At 50.0% G+C, this 12,202-nt stretch overlaps 1 protein-coding gene across 1 annotated transcript in view; it reads right to left on the bottom strand.

The window, feature by feature from the left end:
- The window catches only part of PFDN1 (prefoldin subunit 1), a 43,230-nt gene extending 31,855 nt beyond the window's left edge, over nucleotides 1-11,375 (bottom strand). The window contains exon 1 of the mRNA XM_069763896.1: nucleotides 11,256-11,375. Within this exon, the coding sequence (XP_069619997.1) occupies nucleotides 11,256-11,288 (33 nt within the window). The 5' untranslated portion in view covers nucleotides 11,289-11,375. The remainder of the gene's footprint in view (nucleotides 1-11,255) is intronic.
- Between the last annotated feature and the right edge of the window lie 827 nt (nucleotides 11,376-12,202).

Raw genomic sequence — 12,202 nt, 5'->3', positions numbered from 1 at the left:
CTTGTCCCGCAAAAAACGAGCCACCATAAAGCATCATCAGCGAAAAAATAAAAAAGTTATAGTCCTGAGAGTAAAGCGATGCAAAAATAATTATTTTTTCTATAAAATAGTTTTTATCGTATAAAAGCGCCAAAACGTAAAAAAAATGATATAAATGAGGTGTCGCTGTAATCGTACTGACCCGAAGAATAAAACTCCTTTATCAGTTTTACCAAACGCGGAACGGTATAAACGCCTCCCCCAAAAGAAATTCATGAATAGCTTTTTGGTCATTCTGCCTCACAAAAATCGTAATAAAAAGCGATCAAAAAATGTCACGTGCCCGAAAATGTAACCAATAAAAACGTCAACTCGTCCCGCAAAAAACAAGACCTCACATGACTCTGTGGACCAAAATATGGAAAAATTATAGCTCTCAAAATATGGTAACGCAAAAAATATTTTTTGCAATAAAAAGCGTCTTTCAGTGTCTGACGGCTGCCAATCATAAAAATCCGCTAAAAAACTCGCTATAAAAGTAAATCAAACCCCCTTTCATCACCCCCTTAGGGAAAAATTAAAAAAATGTATTTATTTCCATTTTCGGGCTAGAGTTAGGGCTAGAGCTAGGGCTAGAGCTAGAGCTAGGGCTAGGGCTAGGGCTAGAGTTAGGGCTAGGGCTAGAGTTAGGGCTAGGGCTAGAGTTAGGGCTAGGGCTAGAGTTAGGGCTAGGGCTAGAGTTAGGGCTAGGGCTAGAGTTAGGGCTAGGGCTAGAGTTAGGGCTAGGGCTAGAGTTAGGGCTAGGGCTAGAGTTAGGGCTAGGGCTAGAGTTAGGGCTAGGGCTAGAGTTAGGGCTAGGGCTAGAGTTAGGGCTAGGGCTAGAGTTAGGGCTAGGGCTAGAGTTAGGGCTAGGGCTAGAGTTAGGGCTAGGGCTAGAGTTAGGGCTAGGGCTAGAGTTAGGGCTAGGGCTAGAGTTAGGGCTAGGGCTAGAGTTAGGGCTAGGGCTAGAGTTAGGGCTAGGGCTAGAGTTAGGGCTAGGGCTAGAGTTAGGGCTAGGGCTAGAGTTAGGGCTAGAGTTAGGGCTAGGGCTAGGGCTAGAGTTAGGGCTAGGGCTAGAGTTAGGGCTAGAGTTAGGGCTAGGGCTAGAGTTAGGGCTAGGGCTAGAGTTAGGGCTAGGGCTAGAGTTAGGGCTAGGGCTAGAGTTAGGGCTAGGGCTAGAGTTAGGGCTAGGGCTAGAGTTAGGGCTAGGGCTAGAGTTAGGGCTAGGGCTAGAGTTAGGGCTAGGGCTAGAGTTAGGGCTAGGGCTAGAGTTAGGGCTAGGGCTAGAGTTAGGGCTAGGGCTAGAGTTAGGGCTAGGGCTAGAGTTAGGGCTAGGGCTAGAGTTAGGGCTAGGGCTAGAGTTAGGGCTAGGGCTAGAGTTAGGGCTAGGGCTAGAGTTAGGGCTAGGGCTAGAGTTAGGGCTAGGGCTAGAGTTAGGGCTAGGGCTAGAGTTAGGGCTAGGGCTAGAGTTAGGGCTAGGGCTAGAGTTAGGGCTAGGGCTAGAGTTAGGGCTAGGGCTAGAGTTAGGGCTAGGGCTAGAGTTAGGGCTAGGGCTAGAGTTAGGGCTAGGGCTAGAGTTAGGGCTAGGGCTAGAGTTAGGGCTAGGGCTAGAGTTAGGGCTAGGGCTAGAGTTAGGGCTAGGGCTAGAGTTAGGGCTAGGGCTAGAGTTAGGGCTAGGGCTAGAGTTAGGGCTAGAGCTAGGGCTAGAGCTAGGGCTAGGGCTAGAGCTAGGGCTAGGGCTAGAGCTAGAGCTAGGGCTAGAGCTAGGGCTAGAGCTAGAGCTAGGGCTAGAGCTAGGGCTAGAGCTAGGGCTAGAGCTAGGGCTAGGGCTAGAGCTAGGGCTAGGGCTAGGGCTAGGGCTAGGGCTAGGGCTAGAGCTAGAGCTAGGGCTAGAGCTAGGGCTAGAGCTAGGGCTAGAGCTAGGGCTAGAGCTAGGGCTAGAGCTAGGGCTAGGGCTAGGGCTAGGGCTAGAGCTAGGGCTAGAGCTAGGGCTAGAGCTAGGGCTAGAGCTAGGGCTAGAGCTAGGGCTAGAGTTAGGGCTAGAGTTAGGGCTAGGGCTAGAGTTAGGGCTAGAGTTAGGGCTAGGGCTAGAGTTAGGGCTAGGGTTAGGGCTGGGGTTAGGGCTGGGGCTAGGGTTGGGGTTAGGGCTGGGGCTAGGGTTGGGGTTAGGGCTGGGGCTAGGGTTGGGGCTAAAGTTAGGGCTAAAGTTACGGCTAGGGTTTAGATTACATTTACTGTTGGGAATAGGGTTGGGATTAGGGGTGTGTTTGGATTAGGGTTTCAGTTATAATTGGGGGGTTTCCACTGTTTAGGCATATCAGGGGCTCTCCAAACGCGACATGGCGTCCGATCTCAATTCCAGCCAATTCTGCGTTGAAAAAGTAAAACAGTGCTCCTTCCCTTCTGAGCTCTCCAGTGTGCCCAAACAGGGGTTTACCCCAACATATGGGGTATCAGCGTACTCAGGACAAATAGGACAACAACTTTTGGGGTCCAATTTCTCCTGTTACCCTTGGGAAAATACAAAACTGGGGGCTAAAAAATAATTTTTGTGGGAAAAAAAGATTTTTTATTTTCACGGCTCTGAGTTATAAACTGTAGTGACACATACATGCTAGCCACCTTAGGGAGAGACCCAAGTTGGGCTAAATGTAGCGGGACGAAAGAGACCGAAAAGCCCTCTACTTAAAGGAAATACATAGTGGATGCTTTCCGGAAACGGAAAGTACTTGCAAGCAGCATAATACAAAGAATAGCAGGTTTACCCAGAATCCTTTGCAGTAGGCGGAGCTATGCAAATCATCTCTTTCCACCCCTGTCTAATCCACAGCGCTTGGAACCGCCAAGCGTGCAATGCTGCGGATTAGTTTCTAAATTTACACAGCCAACCAATTCCTACCTGTGGACACGTGTTTCGGGCTTTAGGCCCTCATCAGCACAGGGCTGGAATTGGTTGGCTGTATGGAGTGGGGCTCGGTGAGCAAGCGATACATACATGCTAGCCACCTTTAACCTAAGGTGGCTAGCATGTATGTATCGCTTGCTCACCGAGCCCCACTCCATACAGCCAACCAATTCCAGCCCTGTGCTGATGAGGGCCTAAAGCCCGAAACACGTGTCCACAGGTAGGAATTGGTTGGCTGTGTAAATTTAGAAACTAATCCGCAGCATTGCACGCTTGGCGGTTCCAAGCGCTGTGGATTAGACAGGGGTGGAAAGAGATGATTTGCATAGCTCCGCCTACTGCAAAGGATTCTGGGTAAACCTGCTATTCTTTGTATTATGCTGCTTGCAAGTACTTTCCGTTTCAGGAAAGCATCCACTATGTAAAACTGTAGTGAAACACTTAGAGGTTCAAATTTCTCACAACACATCTAGATGAGTTCCCTGGGGGGGTCTAGTTTCCAATATGGGGTCACTTGTGGGGGGTTTCTACTGTTTAGGTACATTAGGGGCTCTGCAAACGCAATGTGACACCTGCAGACCATTCCATCTAAGTCTGCATTCCAAATGGCGCTCCTTCCCTTCCGAGCTCTCCCATTCGCCCAAACAGTGGTTTACCCCCACATATGGGGTATCAGCGTACTCAGGACAAATTGTACAACAACTTTTGGCGTCCAATTTCTTCTCTTACCCTTGGGAAAATAAAAAATTGGGGGCGAAAAGATAATTTTTGTGAAAAAATATGATTTATTTTTACGGTTCTGCATTATAAACTTCTGTGAAGCACTTGGTGGGTTAAAGTGCTCACCACACCTCTAGATAAGTTCCTTAGGGGGGTCTACTTTCCAAAATGGTGTCACTTGTGGGGGGTTTCAATGTTTAGGCACATCAGAGGCTCTCCAAAAGCAACATGGTGTCCCATCTCGATTCCAGTCAATTTTGCATTGAAAAGTCAAATGGCGCTCCTTCGCTTCCGAGCTCTGTCATGCGCCCAAACAGTGGTTTACCCCCACATATGGGGTATCGGTGTACTCAGGACAAATTGTACAACAACTTTTGGGGTCCATTTTCAACTGTTACCCTTGGTAAAATAAAACAAATTGGAGCTGAAGTAAATTTTTTGCGAAAAAAAGTTAAATGTTCATTTTTATTTAAACATTCCAAAAATTCCTGTGAAGCACCAGAAGGGTTAATACACTTCTTGAATATGGTTTTGAGCACCTTGAGGGGTGCCGTTTTTAGAATGGTGTCATACTTGGGTATTTTCTATCATATAGACCCCTCAAAATGACTTCAAATGAGATGTGGTCACTAAAAAAAAAAAAAATGGTGTTGTAAAAATGAGAAATTGCTGGTCAATTTTAACCCTTATAACTCCCTAACAAAAAAAAATTTTGGTTCCAAAATTGTGCTGATGTAAAGTAAACATGTGGGAAATGTTACTTATTAAGTATTTTGTGTGACATCTCTCTGTGATTTAATTGCATAAAAATTCAAAGTTGGAAAATTGCGAAATTTTCATAATTTTCGCCAAATTTCCGTTTTTTTCACAAACAAACGCAAGTACTATCAAAGAATTTTTACCACTATCATCAAGTACAATATGTCCCGAGAAAACAATGTCAGAATCACTGGGATCCGTTGAAGCGTTCCAGAGTTATAATCTCATAAAGGGACAGTGGTCAGAATTGTAAAAATTGGCCTGGTCATTAACGTGCAAACCACCCTTGGGGGTAAAGAGGAGACTTTGCCTTCATGGTAAAATAGCTGCTAGGAAACCACTGCTAAGGACAGGCAACAAGCAGAAGAGACTTGTTTAGGCTAAAGGACACAAGGAATGGACATTAGACCAGTAGAAATCTGTGCTTTGGTCTGAGGAGTCCAAACTTGAGATCTTTATTTCCAACCACCGTGTCTTTGTGCGACACAGAAAAGGTGAATGGATGGACTCTACATGCCTGTTCCCACCGTGAAGCATGGAGGAGGAGGTGTGATGGTGTGGGGGTGTTTTGCTGGTGACCATGTTGGGGATTTATCAAAAATTGAAGCATACTGAACCAGCATGGCTACCAAAGCATCTTGCAGCGGCATGCTATTCCATCCGGTTTGCATTTAGTTGGACCATCTTTTATTTTTCAACAAGATAATGACCCCAAACACACTTCCAGGCTGTGTAAGGGCTATTTGACCAAGAAGAAGAGTGTTGGGGTGCAACGCTAGACCTGAACCCAATCGAGATGGTTTAAGGTGAAATGGACCGCAGAGTGAAGGCAAAAGTGCCAACAAGTGCTAAGCATCTCTGGGAACTCCTTCAAGATTGTTGGAAGACCATTTCGAGTGACTACCTCTTGAAGCTCATCAAGAGAATGCCAAGAGTGTGCAAAGCAGTCATCAAAGCAAAAGGTGGCTACTTTGAAGAACCTAGAATATGAGACATATTTTCAGTTGTTTCACACTTTTTTGTTAAGTATATAATTACACGTGTTAATTCATAGTTTTGATGCCTTCAGTGTGAATGCACAATTTTCATAGTCATGAAAATACAGAAAAATCTTTAAATGAGAAAGTGTGTCCAAACTTTTGGTCTGTACTGTATGTATGTATATAGCAGCCACATAGTATATAGCACAGGCCACGTAGTATTTGCTATATACTACATGGCTCCTATATACTACGTGGCCTGTGCTATATAATGTCCGGCAGGATTATAAATGGCCAGTATGTGTGTCGCAGAGGAAGACACTCTGCATTGTCAGTCTAAAGTTATGTTGTGTTCTTGGACCTGTAGTCCCACAAGTAATGGTGTAGTTCTAATGGGAGACTGGCAGGGCTAGTTATGAGAGATGGGAGGGTCAAACTAGCCACACCCACCCACGGGAGTGGTTACAGTTATGTAATGTGGTTCATGTGGGTTCCTGTGTGTGGATCTGAATGATCCAAGTGCACGGCCCTGGAAGCCTGTGTTTGAAGTCCTGGGGAATAGGATTCCTGAATAGCGCATGGTTGGGTTTTGGCACTGAGTGGACGGTCAGTGTTGGAGTCTCCTGGCAGTGGAGATGTCCTGGAACCACTGACAGACCGTCGACCTGGACGGTCATTGTTGGAGTCTCCTGGCAGTGAAGATGTCCTGGAAGCACTGACAGACCATCGACCTGGACAGTCCGTGTGGAGGACTTGGGACTGACGTGGAGTCAACCAGTATGGCTTGATTTTTGTGAGATATCGTGCGCAAGCGCAGTCTGGGCCTCACAGAGTGACGCTCCCGGGAGATCGCGGTATGCGTTAACACTGAACGCACACCGCGATCTCCAACAGAAAAGCAGGGACGTGCCAGTAGGGTGAGTATCGGCTATATTCACCTGTCCCGTTCCACCACTGCGCGCCGCCATCTTCCCGGTCCTCGGCCTGTGACCTTCAGTTCAGAGGGCGCGATGACGCGCTTAATGCACGCCGGCGCCGCCCTCTGACTGACCAGTCACAGCCAGAGGACCGGGAAGATGGCGGCGCGCAGCGGTGGAACGGAGGACAGGTGAATATAGTAAGTGCTGGGGGGCCTGAGCTGGCGGCGATACCTGCACCTGACCCCCACAGCGCGCTGGTGTCCCCGCCTGCTCAGGCCCCCCAGCACTCGGCGCCCAGCGACGATAGGTGAGTATGTTTTTTGTTTTTTTTATAGCAGCAGCATACGGGGGCATATAGAATGGAGCATGTTAAGGGGGCCATCAACCATAATGGAGCAGTGTACGGGGCATATAGAATGGAGCATGTTAAGGGGGCCATCAACCATAATGGAGCAGTGTACGGGGGCATATAGAATGGAGCATGTTAAGGGTGCCATCAACCATAATGGAGCAGTGTACAGTGGCATATAGAACGGAGCATGTTAAGGGGGCCATCAACCATAATGGAGCAGTGTACAGGGGGCATAGAGTATGGGGCATCTTCTGGGGCCATAAACCATAATGGAGCAGTGGACGGGGGCATATAGTATGGAGCATCTTATGGGGGCCATAAACCTTTATGGAACAGCGTACGGGGCATACACTATGGAGCATCTTATGGGGGCCATAAACCATAATGGAGCAGTGTACGGGGGCATATACCATGGAGCATCTTATGGGGGCCATAAACCTTTATGGAACAGCGTACGGGGCATACACTATGGAGCATCTTATGGGGGCCATAAACCATAATGGAGCAGTGTACGGGGCATATACTATGGAGCATCTTATGGGGGCCATAAACCATAATGGAGCAGCGTACGGGGGCATATACCATGGAGCATCCTATGGGGGCCATAAATCTTTATGGAACAGCGTACGGGGCATACACTATGGAGCATCTTATGGGGGCCATAAACCTTTATGGAGCAGTGTACGGGGGCATATACTATGGAGCATTTTATGGGGGCCATAAACCTTTATGGAGCAGCGTATGGGGCATATTGATGGGAGCAGCAAATTAAAGAACGGGGGCGCAGGATGGGAGCAGCACATGACAGAACGGGGGCGCAGGATGGGAGCAGCACATGACAGAACGGGGGCGCAGGATGGGAGCAGCACATGACAGAACGGGGGCGCAGGATGGAAGCTGCACATGACAGAACGGGGGCGCAGGATGGAAGCTGCACATGACAGAACGGGGGCGGAGGATGGGAGCAGCACATGACTGGATGGGGACGCAGGATGGGTGCAGCACATGACTGGATGGGGACGCAGGATGGGTGCAGCACATGACAGGATGGGGACGCAGGATGGGTGCAGCACATGACAGGATGGGGACGCAGGATGGGTGCAGCACATGACAGGATGGGGACGCAGGATGGGTGCAGCACATGACAGGATGGGGACGCAGGATGGGTGCAGCACATGACAGGATGGGGACGCAGGATGGGTGCAGCACATGACAGGATGGGGACGCAGGATGGGTGCAGCACATGACAGGATGGGGACGCAGGATGGGTGCAGCACATACCAGGATGGGGACGCAGGATGGAGCAGCACATGACAGGATGGGGACGCAGGATGAGTGCAGCACATGACAGGATGGGGACGCAGGATGGCAGCAGCACATGACAAGATGGGGACGCAGGATGGGTGCAGCACATGACAAGATGGGGACGCAGGATGGGTGCAGCACATGACAGGATGGGGACGCAGGATGGAGCAGCACATACCAGGATGGAGACCATATACCAATATAAATGCTCGCCACCCGGGCGTAGAATGGGTTCAATAGCTAGTATATATATATATATATATATATATATATATATATATATATATATACACTAGATGGTGGCCCGATTCTAACGCATCGGGCATTCTAGAATATGCATGTCCACGTAGTATATTGCCCGGCCACGTAGTATATTGCCCGGCCACGTAGTATACAGCACAGAACCACGTAGTATATTGCCCAGCTACGTAGTATATTGCCCAGCCACGTATGTCACAGGTTAAAAAATAAACATATACTCACCTTCCGAGGGCCCCATGTAGTTCGGTCACATGACCGTGACGTCATGGCAGGTCCTTCTCGCGCAGGCCCTGTGATGACGTCGCGGTCACATGTTTGGCCACGAAGCACCGAGCGCCTGGACGTGGTTTAGACAATCCCTTTAGTAAAGCTGTTCAAAAGAAAATTGCACCACGCACTATTCTGTACTGTATTTTAGATGAAACTCGACCATTAAAGTGCATAGTTGTTCAAAAAATAAATAAAAATCAGATCTTACACAGATCATCCACTTCTATATATGTTGCAAATATTAACAAAGGAAGCTGCTGAGGTATAAAAAGGCTTACCATACACATGGCATCAGAAATGAAAAATTATTTGTTTTCTACATTAAAAATGATCTGATTTTCATTTATACACTCATGTGAGCCCAGCGGTAGAAAGGCAGAGCAGGGCACAGATGGCAGAGCGCAGGCACAGAGAGGTGGCACAGAACGCGGGCACAGAGAGGCAAAACAGAACGGGGGAACAGAGAGGTGCCACAGAACACGGGCACAGAGAGGTGGCACAGAGCAGGGCACAGAGAGGTGGCACAGAGCAGGGCACAGAGAAGCGGCAGAGTGCGGGCACAGAACGTGGGCACAGAGGCGGAACAAAACGCGGGAACAGAGAAGTGGCACAGAGGCCGTACAGAAGGCGGGCACAGAGCAGCAGGAATGCCATGAATGACCTGCATGATCAGTCAAAACAGGAGAGGAGCAGAAAGCTGCTCTTTGGATCAGTGGGGTCTAATCAATCATATCCTATAACGCCCGCAGTACAGAGCTAGACTACAGAAGAAGCTGCTCCAGCACCTCATTACAGCTCATGAGCTTAGATTCAGCACTATGGAAACTGCGGTGAGCAATCTACCTACAGAGTGAGACTAATACGCCATTCACAGGGGCAGATAATCGGCAAGGAACACGCTAGTACAGCAGCAGGCACTCTAGCTCTCCACATTGCCCCAAGTACTGTACACGTGCACACTGGAGGAGCGGTCTACTGCTCCCATCCTGTGGAAACACCTTGCTACTATAGGTGATGGGCACTCGCTACTGACATGACATCAGCCCATGGCAATGTGACATTGGGCTACGTGTGTGGTCATAGCTGGCCCGTGTGGTCGTGGCTGGCCCGTGTGGTCGTGGCTGGCCCGTGTGGTCGTGGCTGGCCCGTGTGGTCGTGGCTGGTATGTGTGGTCGTCGCTGGCCCGTGTGGTCGTGGCTGGTCCGTGTGGTCGTGGCTGGTCCGTGTGGTCGTCGCTGGCCCGTGTGGTCGTGGCTGGTCCGTGTGGTCGTGGCTGGTCCGTGTGGTCGTGGCTGGTCCGTGTGGTCGTGGCTGGTATGTGTGGTCGTGGCTGGTCCGTGTGGTCGTGGCTGGTCCGTGTGGTCGTGGCTGGTATGTGTGGTCGTGGCTGGTATGTGTGGTCGTGGCTGGTCCGTGTGGTCGTGGCTGGTCCGTGTGGTCGTGGCTGGTATGTGTGGTCGTGGCTGGTCCGTGTGGTCGTGGCTGGCCGTGTGGTCGTGGCTGGTCTGTGTGGTCGTGGCTAGCCTGCGTGGTTGTGCCTGGCCGTGTGGTCGTGGCTGGCCGTGTGGTCGTGGCTGGTATGTGTGGTCGTGGCTGGTATGTGTGGTCGTGGCTGGTATGTGTGGTCGTGGCTGGTCCGTGTGGTCGTGGCTGGTATGTGTGGTCGTGGCTGGTATGTGTGGTCGTGGCTGGTCCGTGTGGTCGTGGCTGGTATGTGTGGTCCGTGTGGTCGTGGCTGGTATGTGTGGTCGTGGCTGGTATGTGTGGTCGTGGCTGGTCCGTGTGGTCGTGGCTGGTATGTGTGGTCGTGGCTGGTATGTGTGGTCGTGGCTGGTCCGTGTGGTCGTGGCTGGTATGTGTGGTCGTGGCTGGTATGTGTGGTCGTGGCTGGTATGTGTGGTCGTGGCTGGTCCGTGTGGTCGTGGCTGGTATGTGTGGTCGTGGCTGGTATGTGTGGTCGTGGCTGGTCCGTGTGGTCGTGGCTGGTATGTGTGGTCGTGGCTGGTATGTGTGGTCGTGGCTGGTATGTGTGGTCGTGGCTGGTATGTGTGGTCGTGGCTGGTCCGTGTGGTCGTGGCTGGTATGTGTGGTCGTGGCTGGTATGTGTGGTCGTGGCTGGTATGTGTGGTCGTGGCTGGTATGTGTGGTCGTGGCTGGTCCGTGTGGTCGTGGCTGGTATGTGTGGTCGTGGCTGGTATGTGTGGTCGTGGCTGGTATGTGTGGTCGTGGCTGGTCCGTGTGGTCGTGGCTGGTATGTGTGGTCGTGGCTGGTATGTGTGGTCGTGGCTGGTCCGTGTGGTCGTGGCTGGTCCGTGTGGTCGTGGCTGGTATGTGTGGTCGTGGCTGGTATGTGTGGTCGTGGCTGGTCCGTGTGGTCGTGGCTGGCCGTGTGGTTGTGGCTGGTCTGTGTGGTCGTGGCTAGCCTGCGTGGTTGTGCCTGGCCCGTGTCATCGTGCCTATGGAGGGACAGACATTGCCAGAACCAGGGGGATTGCAGACCCCAGTGACCTGAGGCGTCACATAGAATCCGCTCTGTACAGCCACAGGCAGAGTGTTAGCCCTTGCGCAGCAGGCCCACCAGGAATCATCCTGCCACCCATCACTGGCACCTCACCTATACCAGCACGCCGGGCTGTTCCCCATGCCACTCATATTGAGGAGGCACATGTGAGAAATGCCACCAGAGAATCTCCCAGTAAACCTGAAGAATACAAGCCTCGCCCAGTCTACTATGGTTACCGAGTGCGGCTCAGAGCCATGAGTACCTTCTTAAGCTCCAGGTCCATAGCGGATGCCATCTTGCTTCGTCAGCAAGAGTGCGCATGCGCCAACGGCGGGCCGCTCCTCCTGCTTTGCGTCCGTCAGTTGTGACGTGTGGGGTAGAGCCTTCCTGCTCAGTAGTCGCCCACTCCTGGCATAGCGGACACGCGTGGAGCCGCTTCACGCATGCGTAGTGGAGGCACAGCGCCCGTGCTGCAGGAGTCACAGCTGCGAGACAGTCAGCCGCTTCTACTCCACTAAAATGTGACATTCCATGTTATGTGGCAGTATCCGGGGCTTTTGTAAATTAACCCCTGGATGACTCGCCTTGAATAGACGCGGGTGGTTGGTGCCTTTGCCTCCATGTTTCCGGAGCCATCACTGATCCCCTTGTTTTGCCAGTGGCTCTTTCATGGTGATTTCTTCCTTTTCTACAAAGTTTTATGTTTTTTTCTTTTCCTGTGACTGTGAGAATATATGTATGATGTTGTTGCATGGACTTTTGAATCCATATTTCACCATGTTGAATTAATTCTTCAGGTTATTAACCCCTTTACCCCCAATCATGGTTTGCACGTTAATGACCGGGCCAATTTTTACAATTCTGACCACTGTCCCTTTATGAGGTTATAACTCTGGAACTCTTCAATGGATCCCGGTGATTTTGACACTGTTTTTTCGTGACATATTGTGCTTCATGATAGTGGTAAAATTTCTTTGATATTACCTGCGTTTATTTGTGAAAAAAACGGAAATTTGGCGAAAATTTTGAAACTTTCGCAATTTCCCAACTTTTAATTTTTATGCAATTAAATCACAGAGATATATCACACAAAATACTTAATAAGTAACATTTCCCACATGTCTACTTTACATCAGCACAATTTTGGAACCAAAATTTTTTTTTGTTAGGGAGTTATAAGGGTTAAAATTTGACCAGCAATTTCTCATT

This window comes from Ranitomeya imitator, chromosome 4 (assembly GCF_032444005.1).
Source record: "Ranitomeya imitator isolate aRanImi1 chromosome 4, aRanImi1.pri, whole genome shotgun sequence".
NCBI classification, from domain to species: domain Eukaryota; kingdom Metazoa; phylum Chordata; class Amphibia; order Anura; family Dendrobatidae; genus Ranitomeya; species Ranitomeya imitator.
The sequence above is the reverse complement of the archived record's forward strand: the minus strand, read 5'-3'. Positions and strand labels throughout refer to the sequence as shown.